Raw genomic sequence first — 27,008 nt, forward strand, 5'->3', positions numbered from 1 at the left:
TTGGAATGCAATATATACACAATAATATTATCTGTTACATTTTCAAGACTCAGTATCAGAAGGAATCTAAGAGTTTTGGCATTTTTATGGATATAGGCTCAGCCATAATTAAAATATAATGCAAAACATTTCAAAATTGTTACACTAGGAATAAAACAATAAATAATATAAAATAATAACTATTAGGAAACTGCTCTAGAGGAAGGAAAAAAAAACTGTTATCATGTAATAGTCTGTGCAAAGAAACTGGAATATGGATCGTAATATGTAAAGCTTTATGTTGGTGTGTTTGGAAAGTTATCCAAACAACTGCTACAATATGATTAAGAAATTGTTATTCTAGAATTGTAACTATACTTACTACTCATAAACAACTACTCCGGGTACATTTGACTATATATTTTAATACAAATATTGTTCTTACTCTTGCAACATTAATTTAGATTTGGTGCCTTCCTCAACATGGATTAGACCATAATTTATGTTAACAAAAGCAGAGATTGAAATTTATATCACAAGAATAAGAAAAAACATTCAAAACCAAAGCAATTTTTAATATAATATCCTGAAAGATATTACTGCACCACACCATGAACTTATAATTTATCTCGCTTTACAAATACCAAGGCATTTTCTCAGCCAATAGTGTGCTAGTTTCAAGATTGGGGGAATGTTGTGTGTGCATGCAACAGATTTCAATAGTTACCATTCCTATCTTCTCTGTAATGAGCCTCTTTGCATGTTCTATCTGGTCTGGAGCACCTCGAATGACAAACACTTTCTCGTTAGGATTGGGTGGTGGCCTTCGGTCCAGCTCACAGTGTGCACCTGTTTGTTGGTTGATTTGCTTAATTGTTTCACCACCTAATGGAGGAATAGTAAACAGAATATAATATACACACCAAAATACAATCCACAATTATTAGTTAACTCAAATGTGTAATTACTTACTCTGGTGGAAGTTTGTCCTACAAATGAGATCCATTATTTAGAAAATCATAAAATGTAGGCCAATTTTAGTTTTATACCGGAGAAATAAAACCACATTTATGTGAGAAAGTTTCAGATTACAGAAATTTTTGATAAAGACTGATCAATATTGTCCTGATTAATCTGCTTCAGTCTTACTGTGGATATAATGTAGTGACATTTCAGTGAAACTGAAAAGTTATTAAATTTAGTTGACTAACTTTAGAAGTTCAGTACCCTGATATAGCCTTCCTGCAGGCAAGACACTTACTAGTGTCCTACTAGATGACTAAGTCACAGGTGGAAATGCTTGATACTTTCTTCATACAGATTATAGATCTCTCCACTATTGACTGATCTAACTATGATTCTGCATCAATATTTATTCAACAATTTCATCTACACACTTAAACTAAACTAAAATGAAACTCCATGTGCAGTAGTAGCCTCCTAAAGGCCAGGGCTTCCCAAGTGCCCTTTTCTTTTTTAATTTGGAGCCTGCTACTTCTTTCCAAGTATTTCTCTAATTGTCTACATGATGCTGCACAAAGACCAATAACATTGTTGGTAACAATCCATAATCCCCTAATGTGGGCATATTATTTATTTATCCCATTTTCACATTGGGCTTCAACCCAACACCCCTATTGGCATGTGGGCATATTTATTTATCCCATTTTCACATTGGGCTTCAACCCAACACCCCTATTGGCATGATCCTAATACATTTTTTAATAATTATTTTCCTGTAGTTTATGGTCATTACAAGCATAAGAAAACAATTTTTAGTTGCTCAGGAGAACACACGCTCCCTTAATCATTTATTTTAATATTGACTAAAGATACAGTTATAACAATGGTTAGCAATTTTTTCAACAAAAAGAATCCGTTATATAATGGATGTTGTCAATGTTACATTGTTGTAATATAGCAACCTAACTGTGAAAAGAAGCAGTCTGTTTTATTTTTATTTCAGATAAAAAAATATTTTGATCACATCTGAAACGTCACAACGAAAAACTGTTTTCTTATGCTTGTAATAACCGTAAACTACAGGAAAATAATTCTACAATGCAAGCAATGCGTACATACAAGAAAAACTATTTTTTAATAATTTTCAATATCTCATGATGCACATTAAGAACAACAATTTTGGTGAAATTTGGCCAAAAAAACAAAATCAGAAATATGTGGATCACTGTAAGGGTACTATATTTTAGTCTCTGAACAATTTTTTTTTTTCAGTATTAACCGTGTTTGTGCATGTACAATGTGAACTTTTCTGGAATTGCATGTAATTAACTTATAAATACGGTACTTACAAGAACAGGTATATTAAATATACTTTTATTCATAAAAATAATTAAATGGCAAATTTGTGCTACATTATAGCCTATTTATAGATATATTACAGCAATGGGTTTTACCAATACATTACAGACTTACCAATCAATAACCAAATTGTAGCATAAGTGATGCCCAATATTCCTATGCATTTCATTCATGGAGGATGGCTGGAATTGTTAGTAAAGAACTAATGCCGCACGAACCCCCTCCCCTTCCTTTCAATCTGACCAGAAATGATAACAGTACAAATTTTTCAGTTCTATACATTGGCATTAATGCACAAAAATGGTCAAAGGTTCAGAACCAATCATAAGAATGCACAAAAATGGCCAAAGGTTCAGAGCCAATCATAAGCCTCTCTGAAATACTGTATTTTTTGATGTTTTGCAAACATGTATGAAATAGGCAACAGCATATTTTAAATATTTGTATCTACACACCTCTACCAATTATTATTCCACACTTGGCTGCAGGTACAGTGAAAGTAATTTCTTGCTTGTCACCCATTTGGTTGGGTGGCTGCATTCCTCCTGGTCTTCTGTCCCAACCACCGGGCCCTCCTGGTCCGGGACCATACTCGCCCCCTGGTCCTCCACGACCCATTCTATCAAAAGGTGGTGGAGGGCCACCTCGACCTCGTCCTCTTCCCATCTCATTGTCCCTGCGCTGGAAAGAATATCGTTAACAGTTATTAGTGAACATAATTCGCAAATATTGTACATGTCTCTGGGAAAATTTTACAAAAAACATCCAATTTGTGATAACAGCCAGACAACTTTGCATGTGTTTTTGACTCCATGCCGAAGCAAGAAAATGGCACCAACATAGAGGACCATGGAGTGATTTCTATTTAGGTTCAGCTGTTGTCTCTGAACAACAGACTATATGGTCCTACATCTTAAAATGGTTACATTCAAACAAATTTAACCATTTCAGGATGGCTGGTTTGGAACAAAACCAGAACCACATGGCAAATATACAAATAGTTTTCTCTTTTTTGTTTATTTATATAAGGGATGGGTCGATATGAAATTTTGGCAGATACCGGTAAAGTACAGATATAAAATTTACCGATACCAATATTCTACCGATCCGATATAAAATTAGAAATTGTCCTTGAAGAACCTGAAAGGTTCACTGACCTCTTTAATAAGTGTGTGTTTCAAGGTGACTGCAGTGCAAGATAAATTGCATATTTAGACATTTACTTTTTTGGAAAGTAGGGCATGGATATTATCCATAAAAATTACAACAAAATGGCAAAATTTTGCACTAAATTATCAGATAATAATCGATATATCGGATCGGTAAAATAATCGGTAATTTTATCGATAAATTGATACACCAATATGCCTATATCAGCCCATACCGATTAATCCGTCCAATCTCTAATTTATATGCATATAAAGATATGACATACTGGAATGTCAAATATTGTTACTACATTTAACAAACTCATTTCGGAAATGTCCTTCGAAGCAACAACGCAAGATTTTAATTGTTTTTTTTTCTCTAAGAAGTATCTAAAGATTATCAAAGTAACTTTGCAGTTCTAGGACTCCTGTCATCCTGCAAAAACAAAAAACCGATAATCTATGAATGTCAATTACAGTCAAGTCTCGATTCTACGTCCCCGAATATAACGACCCTCTCCAAGTAATGACCCTTTTCCCAGGAAAATCGGCCGAAAAATACGTTCATATACGTATTGCTGTTGCTTGTATTGTAGAATTACTTCTCCTGTAGTTTATGGTTCGTACAAGGTTATAAACCCAAAATTTTACAACCTTTCGGAAGAACACATACTTCCTCCATCAGACATTTATTCTTAGTTTCATGAATGTTGCAGTTATAATATTGTAAAAATGTCTGATGAAGGTGCATGAACAGAAATAAGCTGTCACGTGTTGACTCACGGCATGTCAAGTGGTTGGTCACAGTGTTTTTAGGCTTGGTGTGTAGTGGGCAGAAAACCATTGCTGGTACAATAGATGCTCCCGCGAGGTTAATGGTGTAATATGGTTTTGCAGGTGCAAGCCCATAGCGCAGCTGGAAGCTTGAAATCATTTGTAGAATGAGTGTCATGCATGGAGAGAAAGTCATGAGTGAAGGTTGTGTCAGGAAATGGTGCCGGAAATTTCAAGAGGGAAGAACTCATGTGTGTCATTAAGGAGGACAAGGAAGACAGTCTGTTGTGCTGGATGACCTTGAATGAGTGGATAACATGGTTTACGAATACTGCCACTTCACAATATACAGTACACAAAGAGTCAAGAATTTCCTGAAATTGGGCAACCCCCTCTATGAGACAGCCTGTGAGGCTGGGTTATCAAGTTTTGTGCAAGATGGGTACCAAAATTAGGAGCTGATGGATGGTGTTTGAGAATGGCAGATTCCCTGGTGGCAACGAGGGTATACAGAAGAAAGTGCGTTCACTGACAAATGCCTGATGAATTTAGATGGCAATTATGTTGTAAAATAGTTCACATGTGCAACTTTCATGTATAACAAATATATGTTTTCCTTATTTCATGCCTCTCGGGAAGTTTGATTTCCGAATAGCACTCTTGTAATTTACCCAGTATTACAGTGCACACCAGACTAGACAAGTTTAGTACAGCATCTCACAAGGTGCAGAGGATGTTTTTGTACAAACATTAACAGAAGGATAATGGAAGCCATGAATAAGCCAGGGGAGAAGATAAGTGTCATGTGAATTCTAGAGCTTTGTGCACAACTCGACTGTGGTCTCAATGAGATGCAGAAGGTGACAGAAGATTGTAAAGTGTTTGCAAAGTTGGTACCAGTCGACACCCAAAATAAAGTGGATAAGAGTGAATATCTGCTCTAATCTGTTGGACGAGCTTGTAGCCAATCATGAAAAGTTCTCTCCTGATCTGGTGACCTTATGAAATTTGGGCATATCTTTATGATCCGGAGATGAAGAAATTAGTCCTTCCACACCGCTTCTCTCCAAGGCCTAAGAAGGTTGTGAAGAAATACATATACAACAAACAATGCCCACCTGAATTTTTTCCAAGATAATTTAAAAGTTGTGTTCAATGTTTGTGCAAATGCATTTATTGCAATAAAGACAATGTTGCAATCATGATCTTATGTCACATTATCTCTTAAGAAAGCTAGAACTGCATACATCATTACTCATTTTTTACCAAGAGGCTTTCACAGGTTAGGCATTCTTGCCTAAATCACATTTTTCACATGTATAAAGATAAAAAAGAGGAAATCAGTTTAGTGCATACTTTTTTTAAATTGTTTCATTTTATATTTTCAACCGGTATATTAATGATAAAGCTCTACTTTTGCAACCATTGTTAAAAAAACAGCTTTGTGGTACAGCACACAACAGAAAAACTTTGTAATTGTTACAACAATAATGAAGAAAACAAAAATCCCTGATTTATACAGTTTGCTTCAATTGTAATCTCCTTAAGTTAATAAATTATTATTTTAATACTGAAAGCTGGCATGCATCAGTTTCAAGAAGTCTTTAATACAACCAAGCTGATCAAATAATCACATAGTGGTAATGATGTATTTACCATGTGATTATTTTTGCTTCAACACTGTATTTCACTGCAAAATTATTTACTAGATATAAATCACAGGTACATTAGTAGCCTACATTATTTTAACTTAAGGACTAAAAAAAAAAATCTATAACATGTATACTAAGATACATCATAATGTGTATATCTATTTACTCAATTTACTCCCAACATATTATATCGCACCCCTCTGTGCCATACACATGCATGTGCATGCGCCCACACACTACTAGAGCTTCAGTTTCTATAACTAGAGTTTATTATATATAATATCACAGACTTATGCCACTATTCCATTACCTGGATCTTCAGAATAAGCATTTATATGATATTTTACGACCTCTCTATCATGTGCTATTTCAATAATAACGAACGACATGCTTGCTTGCTTTAGTAATTGTCTATTACTTAACGTATGTTGTTATAGGAGAATATAACTATAGTGCTAATTCTAGCTTTAACACTATAAGATAATGATCAAAAACAGTTTTGCACGCTTACAGGAATGAAGTAGTAGCCACTGTCTTACCTTCCATTCTCAGAAGCACTTTACCAGAAGCATGATCCAAAATCCATTCTTCACTTTGTTTCTGGCTACACATTTCAGACTGAAATATCAGCACCACTTAAACTGTGGAGTTGAAGACAACCATCTTTGTGCAAGGAGGGAGAAAGACGAAAAGAAACTGGTAATGTGGCAAACTAAAAGTTTACCCCCTTCCCCCAGGTACATCCACATCAAATTTCAGGGACTGCCTCACCACATTCCCATAATCATTGGCAGACATTCTGGATTCCAGATGACAATACCGAAACAAAATGAAAAAGCTCTGAAACATTCCACTGACTTTTGGGCATGAAGCAAAATTTCGAAGCCATCGTGTCATCCGAGGCAACAAGCATGTCTCACTTTATTTCCTTTTCTTTTTTGTCATGCGAATTCTGAATTTGTGGCACACACAATAAGGTCTCCCCGACACTACTGTTGCCCTCCCAAGAATGAAGACCATCTGCTTTCATTCGCAATGGTTACAGGAGGTGTGTAACTGCTTACCAACACACTGTCGATGAGGTCTTCAATCCGTCTCCTAGCCTGTTCTATTTGGTCTGGCTGCCCTGTTAAGAGACACCTCCTGTCCCCAGGGCCATCGTCACAATCTTGCTGGAACTGCACCCACGCTCCAGTCTCAGTCTGTATCTTCTTAATCATGTCACCACCCTTTCCAATGACAACACCCACCGCTGCCCGTGGGACAGGAACCTTATCACACAAAAGCAACACATTATTAATACAGATAACATCTTTTCATGTTATTTAACAAAGCATGTTCATTTATGGGTAAGGTGGGGCAAACTACACTGCTCAAAATAATTAGGGGATCAGGCAAAAATAAGTAGGGGATCAGACCAGATATGTTGTCAGGGCCTGTATGAGCTACAATCAGCTGCTAAAGACCCGTAAACTAAAGTTCCAGTGCATTAAACATGACGTAACCTTTGCACTGGTGATATCAAAGGGTAGAGGGGAGGAGTGTGTGCGTGCTGGAGTTGTATGCTAGTCGTCTCTGGTTAGCGATACAGTTCAGTTGGGGACGGCAAAGGTTCAGGTGAGAAAGGCAATGCCATACCAACGTGATTTACTTAAAGCTATGGCTTGGAGAGCCATAGGAAGGATTGAAGTTGGGCAGTCACAACGCCATCTAGCACTCGCCATTGGAGTGTCGCAAAGTGTGATTTCCAGACTATGGAATCGTTTTGAAACAACAGGACGTGTTCGCAGAAGACAAGACCAAGGTCGTCCACAAGCAACAACATCGAGGGAGGACCATTATCTCTTAATCACAGCCCGTCGGAACAGGGGGCAGAATGCAACGCTACTGCAATGTGCCTGGCAAACAGCAACAGGATGCAGACTGTAATCTCAAACTGTCCATAATCGTTTTCATGAAGGTGGCCTCTATGCACGTACGCCCATGGTGTGTGTTCCATTAATGTTACAACACCGTATAGCCCGTAGAAACTGGGCTGAGGAACATCGTGGTTGGGGACATACCGAATGGAGGTCCGTTCTGTTCTCTGATGAGTCGCGATTCAGTGTGGAACCTGACAGTCGGCGTGTTCTCATCTGGAAGGAACGCAGAACACGAAACAACCCAGCTTTTTGCACGAACGCTCCCGATATGGTGGCGGTGGACTGATGGTGTGGGCAGGAATCAGTATTGGTGGACATTCGGACCTGCACATCATCCGCGAAGGCACCTTGACAGCTCGAAGGTATAGAGACCAGATCCTCCGACCTTATGTCGTGCCTTATGCTGGTGCCATTGGTGATTCTTTCCGTTTCATGGATGATAATGCTCGTCCACACCGAGCTGGGTTGGTGGACGACATGCTGGACCAGGAGGGTATCGAGCGTCTGCCCTGGCCAGCTTGCTCTCCAGACTTAAACCCAAACAAGCACATCTGGGATGCACCAGGCCGACAAGTTGCAGCTCGATCAGCACCTCCCACAACTCGTGCAGAGCTGGAAATTGCCCTTCTGGCAGAGTGGCGACGTATCCCCCAACAGCTCATTGATTGCATGCCACGCAGGTGTGCAGCAGTATTGGCCGTTAGGGGAGACCATACACCGTACTAGAGGAGAGCTGCTGTAGTGTTTGTGTCTGTTTTTGTGCCCTTTTTTGTGATGTCCTACTGATGCTCTAATTGTCATATCGTGTCACATGTCACTAATGTCATTAACATCAGGTATCATGACAGCATATCTTGTTGTAACTAATCTCAGAATGTAATAAAGGATCTGGTATTAGTATGCCTACATGAGTTTTGATATCTGGTCTGATCTCCTACTTATTTTTGCGTGATCCCCTAATTATTTTGAGCAGTGTAGTTAGGGAATAGCCAATTGTTACTGAATGCTTTTTTTTTTAGTTATTCCCTTTCCACAATCCAAATATTAAGGGATGATGAAAGGGGCAAGGGGTAGGGTAAAAAAGGAAATTTATTTACCATATTTACTCATGTATAATGCGCACTTATTTCCAAAATGTTTGCACCCAAAAACTGTGAATTTGGACAGCCCCATGGAATTACACATGTTTTCACTATGTCACTGCATATAACATGTATATATTAACAGGTGCAAATACAAATTACCAGGTTTGGTTTCTTGAGCAATTAATTATAATTTTAAAAACCATACAAGTCTGGCCATTTCCCATGATTTTTCACATTGTAACGACCATGTTTTGTAACACCGAGAAAAGCGGTGCAATTTTGGCGGATTTTGTGCACGCACCTCGCATCATGCAGGATGTGTATCACAATGGTATTTATTGAATGACAAATAGAAAATAACTTCCTGACCGTTGCAAATCCATAACATAATTTTGATCTTTCTTTCTTCTACTACCCAATAAACAATGTGGTACCAGAAGTGAGTCTTGGGGTGCTAAACACAGTGGAGGGAGAGGGGGGGAGCATGAGTTGGCAGCTCATTGTATGCACAAGAGTATATTCTCCTCTTGGTCCACATAGAAACAGGTGACTCCTTGAATAGGTATGATGTCCATTGCTCTTCATCGGTATAGCAACAGATTTACAACCTAAAACTAAGAAAGCCATTCTTGAACCTGAATTGTACTGCGCATTATATATGGGATAATTGTTGCTTTTCCCTATCCAAAAGCAGGGTGCGCATTATACACACGTAAGTATGGTGCTGTATAAATATATATAAAAGGAGTTTAGTATGAGTGGTTCTTTTGATCCATAGGTGGTTATTTGTGTCCGATTTGGGTTTCTGTAAGCCCCTCTTTTTCTCTTTTTGCCCAACTACAGTCACAAGGCAGAGAAATAATGCTGATGGGCAATTCCAGTGGTGTTAAAAGAGTTTGTTTCGGATTACAATGCACTCGGGAGATATGATGAGTTTCAGATCAGTGGCATGAAAGCAGTGGTCCAGTCTCCTACAGATCATGCAGTGTTACAAGATGCCAATGATGCCTGTGTTTTGAAATGCACTACAGAAGCAGTCAGTGGAATGTTAGTAACAGACCTTTGTGAACGAACTTTGTAGGAGATCCAAACATTTCACCTCAAAAAAAGAACTAATTAGAAAATGTGCTATCAATAGACTATGACAAATGAAATGCTACACCACCTATTTTAAGTCTATTCGTAGATGATAGTGATTAACCCATAGCTCTACACACAAAAGCCCAGCAAAACACCACTATAATAATAATTTTTAAAGTTTTGATGAAACTGGTTATATGTAGTTGTCCATCACCAGAGCAAATAGCAGACATGTTATAGTAAAAAAAAAAATCTTTCTGCACATAAGCACTTTGTTTGGCATGGGTATGCATTAGTTGACATTTAAAAATTGCATAACAAGAAAATATAATAATCTGGTAGAGTACTCTACCACATATTATTTGGAAGAATAGCAATACCTAATAGAGTGGAACATCGATTTTACATTTTTCAGGGGACCAGGGTGGAAAAACTTGAAATGCAGAAAAATTATATAACATTTTGCATGTTGGGACCATCAAGGTTGAATGTATAATGCATGAAAATGTAAAATCTGGGAACATAAATTCAAAGTTCCAATGTGTATATATATATATAGTGGAACCCCAATTTTACGTTTCCGGTTTCAAACTCCCCAACATAACAAAATGTTTTAAAACTTTCCTTGATTTTACATTTCCCTGCATTTTGATTTCCCAGCTTGGTCCCTTGAAAAACTTAAAAATTGAGGTTCCACTGTATATCACATTTTAACATGCTACTGCTAACAAGACAAACATGTAAATCTGAAAATAGTAATCTTAATCTTTAAATGAAAAAAAAAATCTTACATGTACAAGTACAAATTGCTATCCTACTACAGGGCAACCTTGTGTTTTTCAGGGGACACACTAAAGAACTTAGCATGTAGGAACATGTAATATATAAGGAAGTTTTTTTAAAATGTCACCTTTTTTTGGGACCTTGAAAGTAAAACAATGTGGAGAAATTTAAAATCTGGAAAAATCAGTCTTCCACTGTAATTGCAAATCATTGAGATTTGTTTGTAAAATTTAAAAAAAATACAAACAAAATATTTTAAGTGGTGCATGTCTTTCAAAGACAAAGATGGCATGATTTCTCCATTTTAAAGGTATCATTATGAAATATTGCTTACTTTAGGGACATAACACCTTCAGGAGTCCTACTTTGAAGTCCACTTATGCTCAGGCAAATTGGTACCCAAGCTACCATGGTATCCCAATCTCTGGTATGAATGAGCCTCTTTCAGTTCTTCAGGAGTAAACTCGCAGATGTACATCGAGATGTGCACATACACGAAAACATTCTGGGGACACACATTTGTTTTTGACAAACACAATGTGAGAATACACCCAAACGTTTATTATTGGAGAGTTCAAAGGGTACAAGGTGCATTCCTGCCATGTTTAGCATTGCTTTTAAGCAACTTTGGCTAACTAGAATAACGAGAATGAATGATTAAGATGAAATTTACGGAGGGCACTCGCATACTCAGATCAGAACTGCCCCAGAGGCAGCTACATATGAATACATAAAACAATGCAAAATGACAAAACTACTCTTACGTACATTCAACTTTTATTCACCGTTAACGTGTTTACATATACAGCATGTTAAGTGTGTGTGTGTACAAACATACATCTCACAATCACATTCTAAATGAACTATTGCACTCGGACCATGTGACTGACAAAAAAAAAGTCCAAAATGAAAATGGGAACTAATAAAACTGCAGTTATGACATGCATGTATTTACTGTATTTTCATGTTGAGGGAAGGGTTACTTTTATGCAAAGTAGCATTCCACTTAAAATAAAACATCTTACACTATTTCTTAAAATAAACTGATATCACTAATATAACAAGTAAAAAGGAGGAAGTTGTGAAATAGCTTATTTGTTGCATTCAATAAATATTCACATGGATTCTCCATTTTACATTCCCCTTACTCCCTAATGGTGTCAATACAACAAAACCTTCCATATGTTAAGGTCTTAACAGGGTTTCCTACTTATTTTGACAAAACTAAATTCCTGGGTTTCTACAGGTAATTTAGACAATTTTAGACTTGCAGATCTTTTGGTGGCATTTCAACCACGTTTTAACATTTTTGTGTAGAATATCTTCCATTAAGAAGCTGGTTCAAGAAAAAGTGCAAATTTCTTTCCATTTCTTAATCTTGGCCAAAAAAAACAAAAACAACTGGATTTTTAAGTTTCCAGGCATCTGGGTATATTTTCAATATATCCGGACTTGGCTGTTACGCCCATAGGTTGATTTCCTCAAAAGTTTTGAAGGTTTTCTAGGTGATTTAAAAATATATGATCAAGAATCTACTGTATTTGAAAATTGTTGAGCTTAAGAAATTATCCAAGAGGATTCTTGTTTATAGAAAATCCAGATTTCAAAATATCTGATATCCATTTCGGATGCAACAGATAATTTGGATAATACAGCTATCTGGATATCAGATATCCTGATATCAAAGTATTGAGATAACCTGTGTCTGCAAATGGCTATTTACTTTTTCAAGTTCAGCAAGTTATTCTGGGAAGAATGGTCTGGAATTAAGAAAATAATTACCATGTAAAGGATCAGGACATCAAACAATGTTACATTCTTAACTGTAACCCTTTTACATTTTTGTTACGGTGGAAAACTGCATTTACACTGACCTTAGTAATGTAGATATAGATCTGTTTTAGTTTAAAAAAAAGGTAAACATTTAAAAAATCTGCTGAGAAACCATAAAATGAATAAACAGATAGATTAGAAGAGGACTTTGAGAGAATCTATACAGTAGGATTAATATGACAATATGCGAAGAGCCCCAAAACAGATAAATAACAAACTGTCCAGAGAATCAATACATTCAGGTATTTCAGATAATTGTATAATCTGAATATGAAAATATCAAATTTCGGGATAGAAAATTATCACAAAATTTTGTGTTTGGTCATCTCTACATGCTATACATACATATGTAAAAAAACCTCTGTCAGGGTTTATTGGCAATCAATTGAATGTTGCATTGCATCCTTAACTTCATGCACGCACCTATCAATAGTCACATAATAATCCTAAGTCAAAAACTTCTGAATGTACATGCACGGGTTTCCTTAGATAATAAATAAATTATACAATTAGAGAATATAAACATGCAGAATGGAGTGTTGCACAAAATGAATGCCAGAACATTAAACTGCACCACAGACAACACTCCTTCAGATGCCTGAACATGCTAATACACAATTTCAATGGGAAGGAAATCAATTTTCAAAACAAAAACAAACTTCCTTCAGCATCAGAAAACTTGTGCGAAACTCTGGCATGTCAGGAGATTTGCATTACCGAGAAACAATGTAATACATGAAACGGCTGCAATTACTGAACAATACTTATAACCCCTACCTCTGCTGAATCGGGACCACCTCCGTATTCACTGAATCCTTGGTTTGGCCCACGTTGACCACGGGTAAAGGCCTGATGAGAAACGAAACTATCAAAGGACAAAAGCAAACCATGCTCCCAACATCCAATGCAGGTATTGGAGAAGGGATAGTTGGGAACCATAACTACAGTTCCCACTACGTAACACACTTGGGGACAACACCCTAATTTTTTTAAAAAATTATGCAAGTTGCTCCTACTTATGCAGCTAACCAAATAGACAAAGCAAGCATGTTATTCATCATTCTTAAAAATAGCACATGATACAAGTATTAAGCAATAAAGCTACATTCTTCAGAGCAACAATTTAACCACAAATTTCCTTAGCATACAAGTAACCTTTATACCTATTCAAATTATAACAATCTGGATGTGAAAATAAGTGTACTTCAACTACCCTACAAGAATAACTGCATAGCACCCAAAATACACGTCCTCCAGGCACACCTTTCAACAATATGAACTAATCCATTTATTGACAAATAGGCCTGGATCTACTATACAAGTGATTTTTTATGCTCTTTCAATAACATTAAAATACATTCTTAATGTCACATCATAAGTATGTTTCATAAAAATGCCAAAGGCAAGCAGTGCACAAAAAATGACTAAAAAAATAGGTGACGAACTTCTATAATCTGTAAAATTCCTAGCTGGTAAATCAAGCAATACATAAAACTTTTAACAGAAGTCATACCTTTTTCATCAGGCATTACAAGGCGAAATAAATAGTGCTGAAGTGAATATTTACCTGCATTTCTTTCTCTGCTATCAGGTCATACACAAGCTGTTTTGCATACTGGAAGAGGAAAAAATAAAAACAAAAATTATTCATGAATTCTGGTAATTCAAGGCAAGGCCAGGTTTAGCATTAAATGCAGGAAAAAACACTAAACTAAGCCCATTCTGCAAACACTACATGTATGTTACACCCACAAATGCACAGAAGAAATATGTAAATTAGCAAAGCTCAGTCAGGATTAGTTGACCATCTAGTAATACTCTTATTTTAATATTTCATGTTCTTCATGTTAAGTTTACAGTGAGTCACATAATTATTCGGACACACAGTAAATTTCTAACGTTTATGAGCGGGAAGGGAGTGAAATCTGTGTACAGCGTTGAAGTTGATTTTCGTTTAAAAAATGTCATGTTGGTCGATAAAAGGTTAAAAAACGAACATCAGCAACAATATAACGAAGGATGAATCCCTACCGTTGCAAAAATAGTGCCACAAAATTATTCGGACACATAGTAAATGTTAACGTAAGTTTGCGATACAGTGACAATTTCGATTTACAAATTGATTCATACTCTGTTCATATATATTAACTCTGGTTTCCTGTAGGTTTCTGTAGCAATTACGATCGCGTTTTGTTTAACAAAGTTGTGATATAAGAACATTTTCTATGTAGAAATAGGTCGAAGAGGAAAGGAAAGTTCATTTGAACAACGTCAGTTAGTGATATGGCACCACGCTAAGGGTAAAACTTACCGTACAATTGCCTCAATGTTGAAAATGAAAAAAAGTACAGTTGCAGATATTATTAAGCGATTTAAAGATGAAGACAGGATCGAGTCCCATGGTCATACAGGGAGACCAAGAATTTTCTCCCCCAGAGAAGAGACAGTAATCTTGAGGAGAATTAAAGAAAAAACAAAGATGAGTGCTCCATTGGTGTGTGCTGAGATAGCTGAGGAGTGTGGAAAGCATAGTCATCCTGAAACTATACGAAGAGTGCTCAGAAGGGCAAACTATCATGGCCGTGTAGCCAGGAGAAAGCCATTTGTAAGTAAGCCAAACAGGACAAAAAGACTGGTGTTCGCAAAGGAACACTTAGCAAAGGATCAGACATGTTGGAATCGGGTAATTTTCACTGACGAGAGTAAATTCAATATTTGTGAGTCAGATGGGAGGGTAACAGTGTGGCGTAAACCAAATGAGGAGCTCCGAGGGAAAAATTTGCAAGCAACAGTGAAGCACGGGGGTGGTCACGTAATGGTTTGGGGCTGCATGTCGGCCCAAGGCGTTGGTAAATTGGCTTTCATCGAACAGACAATGGACAGGTACCTTTACCTTGACATTCTGAAGTCAAATCTAAAGACTAGTGCTGAAATGATGGGCATTCTTTGTAACTTTATGTTTTATCAAGATAATGACCCGAAGCACACTTCCCGCGTAGTACAAGAATGGTTATTGTACAACTGCCCAAAAGTGCTCCATCCTCCACCGCAGTCTCCAGACTTGAACGTCATTGAGCACCTCTGGTGTAAGTTGGAAAAAGAAGTGAGGAAAACACCTATAACCTCGAAGGCAGACCTCAAGGAGAGACTTCAACATGAATGGGCCAACATATCGCCAGTGTACACCAGAAAATTGGTAGATAGTATGCCAAATCGTTTATCCGAGGTATTAAAATTGAAAGGGATGCCTACCAGATACTGACATTTCTGTTCGTTGCTTTTCAAGCGTGTTTTCCTGTCTCTCCTTCCATGTGTCCGAATAATTTTGTTTAACCCACAAACAATGTTTGTTTTGTTTAATGAAAATATTTTACTAATATATTATATTAAACATAATTGAAGATAATTAAGAGTGTGCTCATATTGTGTTTTGTTTGTTAAATAAATATTATATATTTATCATCGTATTATATCACGACTACGTCAGTAAATATTCAGAAATCTTATCTGTCCGAATAATTATGTGACTCACCGTATATTTCTATAATACTGAAGTGTTGGCATAAGCAACATCTGCAAGAGTACGGCCATAAGTAGGGCCCGGAACGTTATGTTCTATAAAACTGTAAAATATATATGTAATTATGTCAAAAATTGAAAAATATGTCAGAAAAAGGTAGAAATATTCCTAGTAAATCCAAAAATATGCACTACAGTACTTTTGAATTTCTCATAACATGGGATTCAGTATCTTCCAGGGAAGATAGACTAGGCTGGGGGTGGAGTATTAAATGAAGCCAGAATCCTGCACAACAATGAGTAGAGGCACATATTTTTGGTAAATAAAAAAGCAAAATATCGGTACAAAAACGGAGTCAATTTCGGGTTCAAAAGCAGTAAATAAAATAAAATATCGGTGTTATAGCGGTGAAAAAATGGATGAAAAGTGGTATATAAAAAGACATATTGGTTTTAAAATTGTGAATATAATCCTAAATTTGATTTAAAAACTACACTTATTCCACAGAATTAACATTTCACTTCTAATATCACATTTATGTAGTTACCAGAGTATTAAGTTTATTTCAGACTTCAGAAGGTGTCGCGTCGGTGAATAAACCCTGAATTTCGTGTTTAAGAGTTAATTTCGCTTTTTGCAGTTCATTTCGCATTATTTCGTGACAAAATATGGTCACAAAATGCATCTCACACCTTTCAAAAACATGAAAAATTAACACTACAATGTTTTTTTCAAATTTAGTTTTTTCATTAAAAACGAAATATGCATGCCCCTAACAATGAGATAACATCTTCCCTCAATAATGTTTCAATGAATATTAATTGTCAGCGGGATAAAAAAGGGGGTATTATTGTTCTATTTTCAGTTGGTAAAAGAAGACTGCAACTGCTTTTAAATTCTTCATTCGTCATTTTCTTATCCTAGCATCAATAATATGAACTATCAGTTGTGCTAAATGTATGAAGAAAAATTAAATTATAAAACAACAGTATATGCAAGATAATTACGAAATTATACAGAAATATGTCTTATTACGAGAAAATTGAAGAAATTTGTAAAGAAGCAAAATTGGTAAAATATGTAAAAATATGCTTTATCAAGTTGGTCTACTTCAGATGATTTTCATCAGATATGTAAAGATCTCGTCCCAGTACACGATCTGATGCCAAATAAAAAATATGTTATAACCAAGTCCTGGGCCCAAGTCATAAGCATTGATTAGAATTTGCATTGGTTCAGACCTCAAGAACTGATAAACAAAATGCGCTATTATAAGTAGACCTGCAGCTTTATTGGTACAAGTTATAATACTTATCTAACACATCCTATCAGTTTAACAACTATAACAGAGTTCCTGCTTTTTATGTAAAAACATTTTCTTAGATATATCAAATTTCCAGATAATTCTGTAGTGTTTTCACTTACCCCAACTCTGTTTACACCTTAATTTTACGTTTCTCAAGGGACCGGGGTGAAGAAATTTAAAATTAAGTCTGAGCCAATGGTGATGTATTACTTAAAATTTAACCACTGATATCTGTAAACACTTTTCCAAGTTAAAAAAAAATGCCACACAATACTTCATAGAATTAATTCCGAAAAACTATGTAGAATTTAATTTAATTTTAGAAGGCCGAGTATTAGGATCTGAAAGTGACACCAACATAGGCTAATACTTTCCCCAAATCTGAGAATCTTGGTCCAGAGAAATGTCCTGCAACACTTCCATAGTGTGTCAATGTTATGGAAACTGCAAATTTCATATTTTTCATTATTTTTCTAACATCGTTGTGGGAAGACATGGAACTTGTAATACATTGGAAGTATGTGAAACTAGGACTATTCCCAACCAAAGCTGGTAGATTTCTATCATGTAATTCCAACAGTTTCACAGGTAAGCATGTACTTCATTTCAGTATAATAATTTGCTATCTCAAGTTTCTTTCCCCAGAAAATGATAATTTATTAAATTTTTAAGTATTTTGAATTGTTACAATTTACAGGCTGAAGACAATGTATCCTACCCCCTTCCCCCACATATAATTCTGTGATAAGCTTTAACCTTTAGGTGCCCAAGCGTCTCGATCGAGACGCTGTGTCCAGGTCGTTTTGAGAGTTAGCCCCCTCCCCCCCCGCCACATATACGCCGAATTTGCAAAAATTTCATATAGTCTGAATCTCTGGTTCATTGCGCGTACAACGGTATATCACTCATCTCTCTAGTGCAATTAGCTTCCGAACTACACTCATTTAATTGAAACTCTGCATTTTGCTCAAAATCGGCTTGGGCAACCGAGGCTTACTATTGAAAAAGGGCTTGGGCGTCAAAAGGTTAAGTGGAAATATGACATTAGCCCTAGTTACTACATAAAGCATATTTTTAACACTTTAGTCGCAAATCACTGTTCAACTTGTAAAAAGTTCCATATCCATAAGTGTACAGCCTTTAATTGACATTGCAGGTTAGTGGGAAAACCGGCTTATGCACAGTTGAACAACGAGACTAAAATATGATGTCAACCATACTAGACCGATCATTAAAGAATCACATGGTGTATCCTTACCTCTACTTTTTGAAGATCTCCACTAATTCTCAGAGGTTTCTCTTGTTCTTGCTGTGGACCATCCTGGATCACGACCAAAACAATTAAAATCCTTTTTGATTCATGGCTAAATAAAAAAAAAATGATGTTCTTTGGAAGATGGTGACTTCATAATTGTTCCTGTTCTCTGTTGCGAGAGTGTAATGAAATGTGCCTAATGTAATCTGTCCATCAGAATTCTGAACCTAATCTAAGGATGTACATACATACTTATTTGGACCTATTTCCAGGTTCCAGGAATTAAAGTAGCCCAATAACACCCGGGGCTCCTGAGGAAGAATGTGGAAAACAAGTTCAAAACATTGGACAGAAGAGGACGTTAAACGACAAAAGACTTTGAAGCACAAACGTTTTTCATACTTTTCAAATTATCTTATGCTGTTATGTGGACATTCATATTAAAAAGTGTTGATATACATGAAGTGTAAAAGAAAATTTTGAGCAAGAAATGAGGTGAAATAAAACACCCTCTCATATTTTTAGAGGTTACATGTGTACGTTCAGCTCATGAAACTGTACTTACAGGTTTGAAGACACTATTAGGCACTACCTGCTATTCGGTCTACCAGGAAACAGAAAACAAGATAATGAAAAATTCAGCATTCGGAGAGTGTGTCCTCTAGCATGTACACACGTGAATAAGTATTAGCTTCATTATGTTGAAAGGTAGTACAAAGTTGCCTGTGCATATTGTACTGTGCCATGAAGGAACATTTAGCGGATGTGGCAATAGGGCCCCACACATTGACCTCTTGCGATTTTGGAGGTGATCAGCACAGTGCTCCAACCACCTTTATGTCCCCCGGGGTACCCATTTATTGAGGCTGGGTGAGCCACAGAGCTACTTTCTGCTGGGACAAGGCCAGAGAAATTCCAACTGACTAGACTACTGTGGCTCCATGTTGAAAGGCATGTGATAATTCTTATTGATGGCAAAATTTGTTCATAATATCACTAATTCTCAATTCCAACAAAACAAGTAAAAAATGTTTTAATTAAATGTATTACTGTTTCAATTATGCTTATGAACAAGGTTCCCCCTCATTTTGCCAAGACTTTCAGGTTTTTGGATATCTTTTCAAAATTGCCCAGACCTTTCGGTGCAACTTGATCCAATGGCGGACAGCAAATTTCGTGCAGCTCAAATGGGACACACTAGGAGTAGCCTTTTCGAAAATAATTTGATCCTGGTTAGATGTGTACTTTCCATGTCATATCAATTATAGATGAAAACTGAAGATTGCTGGTAAACCTGAGAAAACTTTTTTCTGGTCTTATTTGTACTGAATTAAGGATAAATGTAATATTTTTTTTAATGTGCTAAATATAATCTATAAAGGCTTGCCAAAGTTTGTCCCTTTTACTTTCAAAAACCTTTATATCCATAATAATTTTAAAATTAGAATTTCGCAGTTATAGGCGATGTACAAGATATATCTGGCAGATAAAATTATTAGCAATGTTACCGATGACAGAAGAGAGATAAAGTGCCAATCCATCCCATCTCTATTTTCAAGAAATATCCGAGTAATGATAGTATTAATGATTATCACCAAAAACATATGCATAAATTATTGGTCATACAGCAGCAAGAAATCATAAAAGGGACGCCCTTTGACAAACACTTATCTTACGTACTAAAATTAAATTACATACAGCAGACATCTTATCCCAGAGGAATGCTACAACTTACCAGTGTGATTACCTGAGCATGATTGCCCATTCCTCCCATATCAGACATTCCTCCTCCTCCTCCTCCGCCACCGCCGCCACCTCCTCCTGGACCTTCCGTTCTACTCCGTTGATGTACAATATTCATTATAAGCTCCCGAGCACGACTGAAATATTAGTATTTATGAGTGAGTTAACATTCTTAGCACTATGAGAAGTAGAAAAAGCCACATTAAGATCGACAGTTTGAGGAAATACCAAAATTTACCTTTTGTTTGACGAGCTTATGGTATATGAATGGAACATCTGCTCTGTATATTCACAAGAAATTCAACAGGGAATTTCTTAAGTGTGCTGGAAGTTATAATATTTTGGTCTTCATATGCTCATCCAGAGTTAAAGAAAAACAGCCTGTGCAGCTAATTAAACAGCAGTAATACTTTTCATATTCAAAAGTAACAAAAATAAGAGGAAAACTACTAACAGATCTGTCAAGCATGTAAATCAAACCAATCTTATGTATAGAACAGCATATATTCCTTTTATGAAGCCACGATTTGAGCTAACAAATTTGGACAACAAACAACGGTGCTCAAATTATCAGGTACTAATCACTTGTCCTTTTCTTTGCAAAAAAAAAAAAAAAAAATCAAGGCAGAAATTGCAAAGCTACCCTGAAATTGGAGAGGATTAAAAAAAAAATCATTTGCATACTCACTCAAGCCAACCATCTTGTCCGGGACCTGAATGTCTTCTGACTGGACACCACCAAGGCCGGCATGTGGGACTGCTGCACCCGTTACACGAGGTTGGGCAGCCTGCACAGCCTGTGGTGGTGTCTGTTGGTTTTGCGTTGGTTGCGGCGTTGTTGCACCTTGTGACTGTGACTGTTGTTGTTGCTGCTGCTGTTGCTGTTGTTGCTGCTGCCTTAACGCAGCCAATTGAGCACCACAAGGGTCATTCACTGCTGCTACCTTCTTGGCTTCAGGTTCTTAAAGGAAAACAGCAAATAAGCAATTAAGCTGCTGCCCTAAGTTCCTACTAAATTCAGAATTAATAGTATTGAAAATTGAGTTAAAAAATTTGAGCGATCGATTTAAAGAATCAGAACTTCTAAAGTACTTTTCTTTTACGTAGCAGGTTGCTTACTTTCGTCCGAGAACTTATATGCTTGTGTTCCTTTAAATCTGAGTGCCCACACTGTTGACAACACACACATACATCAACACAATTTTGGAAGGGGGTGAAAATTTACATAAAAAATCACATCCTAAATGAATGAGGATGGTTGCAATTGCTTCACTTCCTGCCGAAATAAATGGTTTCTCCTTATAAAGGAGGGCTAATTTGGAGTTTCAATAGACACTTTTTAAAAAATTCAAAGATTGCTATATAGATAGCATCAGTAATGTAAAAAGGAAAAGAACTGCAGTAGTTTGGCAAAGAATGATAATTGCTGATGAATGAACCACATGGACATGTTTGGTACAAACAAGATGTTATTCATATGGATTTTTTTTGGAGTAAGGGTCAGAATTAATGCCCAGTACTACTGCACATTGATCAAGGATGACATATGGAATGCAATTCACAAAAATACTGAGAATGTTATCTGAAAATGTCATTCTTCATCATGACAATGCCCAGCCCCACACAGTCAATTTGAATGCAACAACTCTCACTGAAATGCACTGGGAGGTTTTGATGTTATGTTCGTACACTCCGGACTTAGCCCTCAGTGATTAGATTATCAGTTTTGCTTGAGCTCCTTGGAAAGGCAAACAAGAGGGTAGAAATTGAAGAACGATGAAGCACTGACACAAAAGATGTCCTGCAGTGGTTAAGACAGCAGTCAACTTCCTTCTACGCCCAAGGATTCAGGGAACGACAACTGTGGTTGGATGCTCTGTGGAAATACTTGAAAAACCAGCTTAGTATGGTGCTTGTAGGACTTTCCATTATTTCCCCTCGCAATAGAAATCTGGTCAACCTTGAACGAACCTAGTACATCAGAAATCAAGGGAATAGAGAAGGAACTAGGTATTGTCTGAAGTAGACTGATGCCACTCCCTCCACGAGGTTGTCTGCAAAATTTTAAATTGACACATGGAAGGATGTAATTTGGCATTTTGAAATGGTATTGCCACGCATTAGCAGCTCGTTCAGCTACAGATCAAGAAGGAACATTTCATAGGACAGTAACTAATTTCTGTTGGTATACTTGAATTTAAAAGTAAATTTGTCAGTTTTGGCTCACCGAAACAATAGGGATATTAGACAAAACTGATGAAAGGATACAATGCAGAAAACAAATCCCATGTACTGGCTGTGTTTTCATGTTCCAGAGCCTCCTTTCTTAGTGTGCTGTGGCATTACATAGAACTACCGGAATTTCATCTCTGTATAATGTGCTTGTTATGGAAAGAGGTCCAGCCTATACAGTCTGTTGTCATGGAAAGGACGTAAGGGTGATGGGGGTGTGGGGTGGCAATGTTTTATTGAGAAATAAGATTTAAAAATGCTATAATTGTGGTACAAAACAGTGGTGGGAAAAATGTTTCAGACTGTTCTGTGTGATAAATGAGAACAGAAGAATGTGTGTGTACATAGTTTGCATGAATTTCTTTAAAGCAAGGATGTAACAGACAACAGTGATACGCAAAAATGCAAGGCAAACACACAACCTCAATTGCCATGTTATGTGCATGTGAGATGTGGCAAATATTTTGCAAAAAGATGTGCACTTCATGGAAAACACAGGCATTTCATATTGTTTTGTGAATATAATTGCATATTTTATCAATGGGGATGTCATTAGGAGCATGATCCTAAAAGTTACATCATATTTTGTACAATGCAAAAATTCAATCTAGGGCAATGCTGTAACGTTGTGGGTACAAAGAAATTTTGCGTTGAATGATAATTTCAATAAATTAAACCATGGGTGTGACCAAGATAAAGCTAATTTCATGTAATATGAGCTTTAGTTAGATTCCCGAAATAACAAATAAAAATATATAATTTGTGAAGGTAAATTGAGTATTAATCCATGGGAATATTATAGTTCACATGACCAAAGGAAATAAACTGTTCCATTAAGCATGTTCACAACATGAAATGGCCAACTTTAAGTTCTATTGGAACTTTCATTATTCCATATCAAATGAGCCCAATTTCCAAGACGAAATGCAGCAACTTGAGATAATATTGTCTTAAAGCTTGCCATTAAATAGGAATCAAAATGTAGCACAGCAGATTCACTTTTCCGTAAACAAAAGAATGTTGTGATCACATATACAGACGTAGAAACAAGGCAAGCAAGAAGAAAATTTGAATTCTTGCACAACCTAGTTTCTATTACAGATAAACAAAGAAAAGCTATGCTCTGACAATAGGAATGACCCAGACCCATGTCAACTATATGTTAACCAAATTTTCTTTAAACCGTTGTTGGCTTGCAAATGCTGAACACTGGTCAGAGTAAAAATCACAGTGTTTTGCTAGATTTGAGTCACCACCTACTTGGGCAAACAAGGCTAAATCCAAAAAAGACAAAACAAGGTAGCATAAACTACAAGAAGACTTTTTTACTCATTTCCAGCCATCCCTATCTATAGGAGGGCAAAACAATAGATGAAACTGTTTACTAACAGCAGTGATACAAGTGGTATATCAACTTATGCCCCCCTTCCCTATACCCTTATAGGTCTCCAAAAAATATTGTTGCAGACATGTCAATTGAAATGCTTGCATTGTGCACCTGAAAGTAAATATGCTGTGCACACACTATTCTTCGACACAAAAATTGAAATTTCAGACAATTCACAAAATTTCTCAGTGAGTCTTCCATATATCACTAGAATGATCTGAATAAAATCCACATTCTAGCTGGTTTACTGATAATTTCCTAAATATGAATGTTTCATGCTTGTAAAGCTGCACTTCCTTACACTATCATGAGTACAAATTTCTTTTAAAACAATTCAAGGATTATTCTCAGCAACACTAATCAACAAATATTCTAAATATACATTAGTACAACAGTATGTTATAACTTTCCTGTCAGTTAAGTGAAAATTCTTTCTAAACAATTGTATCTGTTATTCACCTTGCACACAACATTTAAACTTTCAAGTAATATATACATAAGAAAGAATATAAAGAAGGCTGGCATAGTGGTGCCACATCAATCACCTTCATTCTTTCCTTTAACTAAAATATTTTTAACTGCACTTTTGTACCCTAAGGACTTATGCATGGAAAATTGAAACATTAGATAAAAACATGTACCTACACAACCTATAATACCAATGTGGATAATTAGAATTGTGGCAGTACACGTGATCTGCTTTCAACATATGGAGACTTAAAGCGACATTTTTTGGAAAGCATATTCTAATTTTCCTCAATTTAAAATGAGCTTTCTGCTAAAACCCAAGTGATGCTTCCATGGCCTCTTTCACATGATAACACCACTCCCGAAGTGGGAAACAACTTTAATGCATAACTCAAATGAGACTATAACATTTTAAACGTCCATGACATGGGTATTTACGAATAAGAAATGGGGACATTTGGTAATTACAGGTCATAATATGCAAGTAATCACAAACATTAGAATTTTAATGGAGAATTCTATCGTAATATATTTGAGAGAAGAGCTTTTGCAGGTTTTTCGATACACAATGTACAGGGTCTCTCTAAATTAGTTATACAAAAGTAACCGTTAATTGTGAAGAAATTTATGTGCAACAGAAATGGTTTATACATCAATGAATACAATATACCTTCAAGTTTATTGTCGCACGTCATTTGCTTCCAGTTGCTAGTTTCAGATGCTGCCACTGGAGGTGTGAGCCTTTGCTTATCTGTCAGAGGCATATCATACCTGGACATGCTTGAGAATTATCTAATGTCACAATTGCGTGAAGATGTGGGTGCTGATTTGCATTTTTTAAAGAAGTAACCGCCTACCTCAATCGTGAAGTACAGACTTGGATTGGTCGAGGAACGATTCCGTGGCCACCTTGTTCGCCTGATTTGACCCCATGGATTCATCTATCTGGGGTTACATAAAGAAAGTGTATTTGTTCCCACCATCTTCCCAGCAACGTCGATGAGCTATGGGTCCGAATAACACAGGCAGCTGCGACCATCGACACAGACATGCTTCAAAAGGTTTGGCAGGAAATCTAATACCGCTGGGACATTTGCAGTGTGATGAAAGGATCACATATTGAACACTTGTAGAGAAAATATGAAGATATGCTGTATTCATTGATGTATAAAACATTCCCGTTACAAATACACTTTCTTCACAATTAACTGTTACTTTTGTGTAAGTAATTTATAGAAACCCTGTATGAAAGAATAATTAATTTTGAACTATGTTCGTATCTATTTCATTGTGGAAAATATTTCTTGGAATCTATATTTCACTAAACCTAGGTAACTGTCAAGAAACAAACATCCTGTATGGAGGTACAAATGACATCTTCAACCTAATCCTCATAACTAGCCAAGCAGCTTACTTCAAACATTATGGATTAGCCCAACTCTATATCAGAAATTCTGGACTAGTTCTAGTTATTTCAGCAAAATTAGCAGCTAGTAAATATATTTTTGAATAAATGAAAATCGTCAGCATAGAAAACTGGATGGATATACAGCATAAGAGAAATTAGTAAATTAACAGGGAAAATTAAGCCTCAATTACAAAAATAAGCATCCTTGTTCACAGCGAAAAATAATAAAGATGTATGCACATTATCATGAATCCACAAAATTGGTATGAATAATGACAAAATTCCAAATAATATACAATATTCAAGCAAATAAACTTGAAATCAACGCACATTAACAATGCCCTTTAAACCTTATTTATTCCTAACTTCATTTCACAGATATTGGTATTTCTCATCAATGCCTCAATCTTCAACATGCTATTAAGTTTTCAAATTGGGTTAATAAACTTACAGGATTACCCCATACAACTAGATAACTTTAAAAACTACATACATAGCTTTCATATTATAAGTACAACAGTGTTACACATGTAAAACTAGAAGGGGGCAACAACATGCAATTACACAGCTTGCTTCAATAGAACATATTAGCAAAATACAAAGTTAAGACTTATTTAGTGTATTTTTAGAATTTAGAATTTAGAATTTCTTTATTCATGGGCGAAGTTCAGCCTGTGGCTGCTCTACCACTTAACCCGCAAAATCTACTACAATAAAACAAACAAAATACAATTACTACTATAACATACGAATTCCATTACATTTTCACTTTTCAGTAATTAACACACTAAAAAGATAAAAAACAATTTTTCTCATTCACACTCATCAAAATGTTCATCTTGGGTTCGAATCTGATCATTTTTTGTTTTGATTTCAACGTAAGCATGCTGAATCTAATCATGTGTACTGAGGATTTGTCCTTGCTCATGTAGAAGTACTTTTGTTACTGCCCTTTTAAAGCTGTTATATGTCGCACATGAGGTAACATCTGGTGGCAGCGCATTCCAACAATATGCAGAAGCAGCTTTGAAGGATGACAGGAATATGGATTTTGAGAATCTGTCCAGATTAAGTTTCTTAGAGTGTCGAGTCGTGTAGTTGTGTATGTCGT

The 27,008-nt window shown here is 36.3% G+C and overlaps 1 protein-coding gene across 1 annotated transcript in view; it reads right to left on the reverse strand.

Annotated features, from left to right (window-relative positions):
• Positions 1 to 25,268, reverse strand: part of LOC145986975 (far upstream element-binding protein 1-like) — a 47,861-nt gene extending 22,593 nt beyond the window's left edge. Inside the window, exons 1-9 of the mRNA XM_083121441.1 lie at positions 25,160 to 25,268; positions 21,087 to 21,363; positions 20,395 to 20,539; positions 18,663 to 18,725; positions 14,146 to 14,193; positions 13,356 to 13,427; positions 6,940 to 7,146; positions 2,757 to 2,982; positions 707 to 864 (exon numbers count right to left, since the gene is read on the reverse strand). Coding sequence (XP_082977567.1) covers positions 707 to 864; positions 2,757 to 2,982; positions 6,940 to 7,146; positions 13,356 to 13,427; positions 14,146 to 14,193; positions 18,663 to 18,725; positions 20,395 to 20,539; positions 21,087 to 21,363; positions 25,160 to 25,268 — 1,305 coding nt within the window. The remainder of the gene's footprint in view (positions 1 to 706; positions 865 to 2,756; positions 2,983 to 6,939; positions 7,147 to 13,355; positions 13,428 to 14,145; positions 14,194 to 18,662; positions 18,726 to 20,394; positions 20,540 to 21,086; positions 21,364 to 25,159) is intronic.
• Between the last annotated feature and the right edge of the window lie 1,740 nt (positions 25,269 to 27,008).

The sequence above is a fragment of the Lepisma saccharinum genome, chromosome 1 (genome assembly GCF_977018435.1).
Source record: "Lepisma saccharinum chromosome 1, izLepSacc3.1, whole genome shotgun sequence".
NCBI lineage: Eukaryota > Metazoa > Arthropoda > Insecta > Zygentoma > Lepismatidae > Lepisma > Lepisma saccharinum.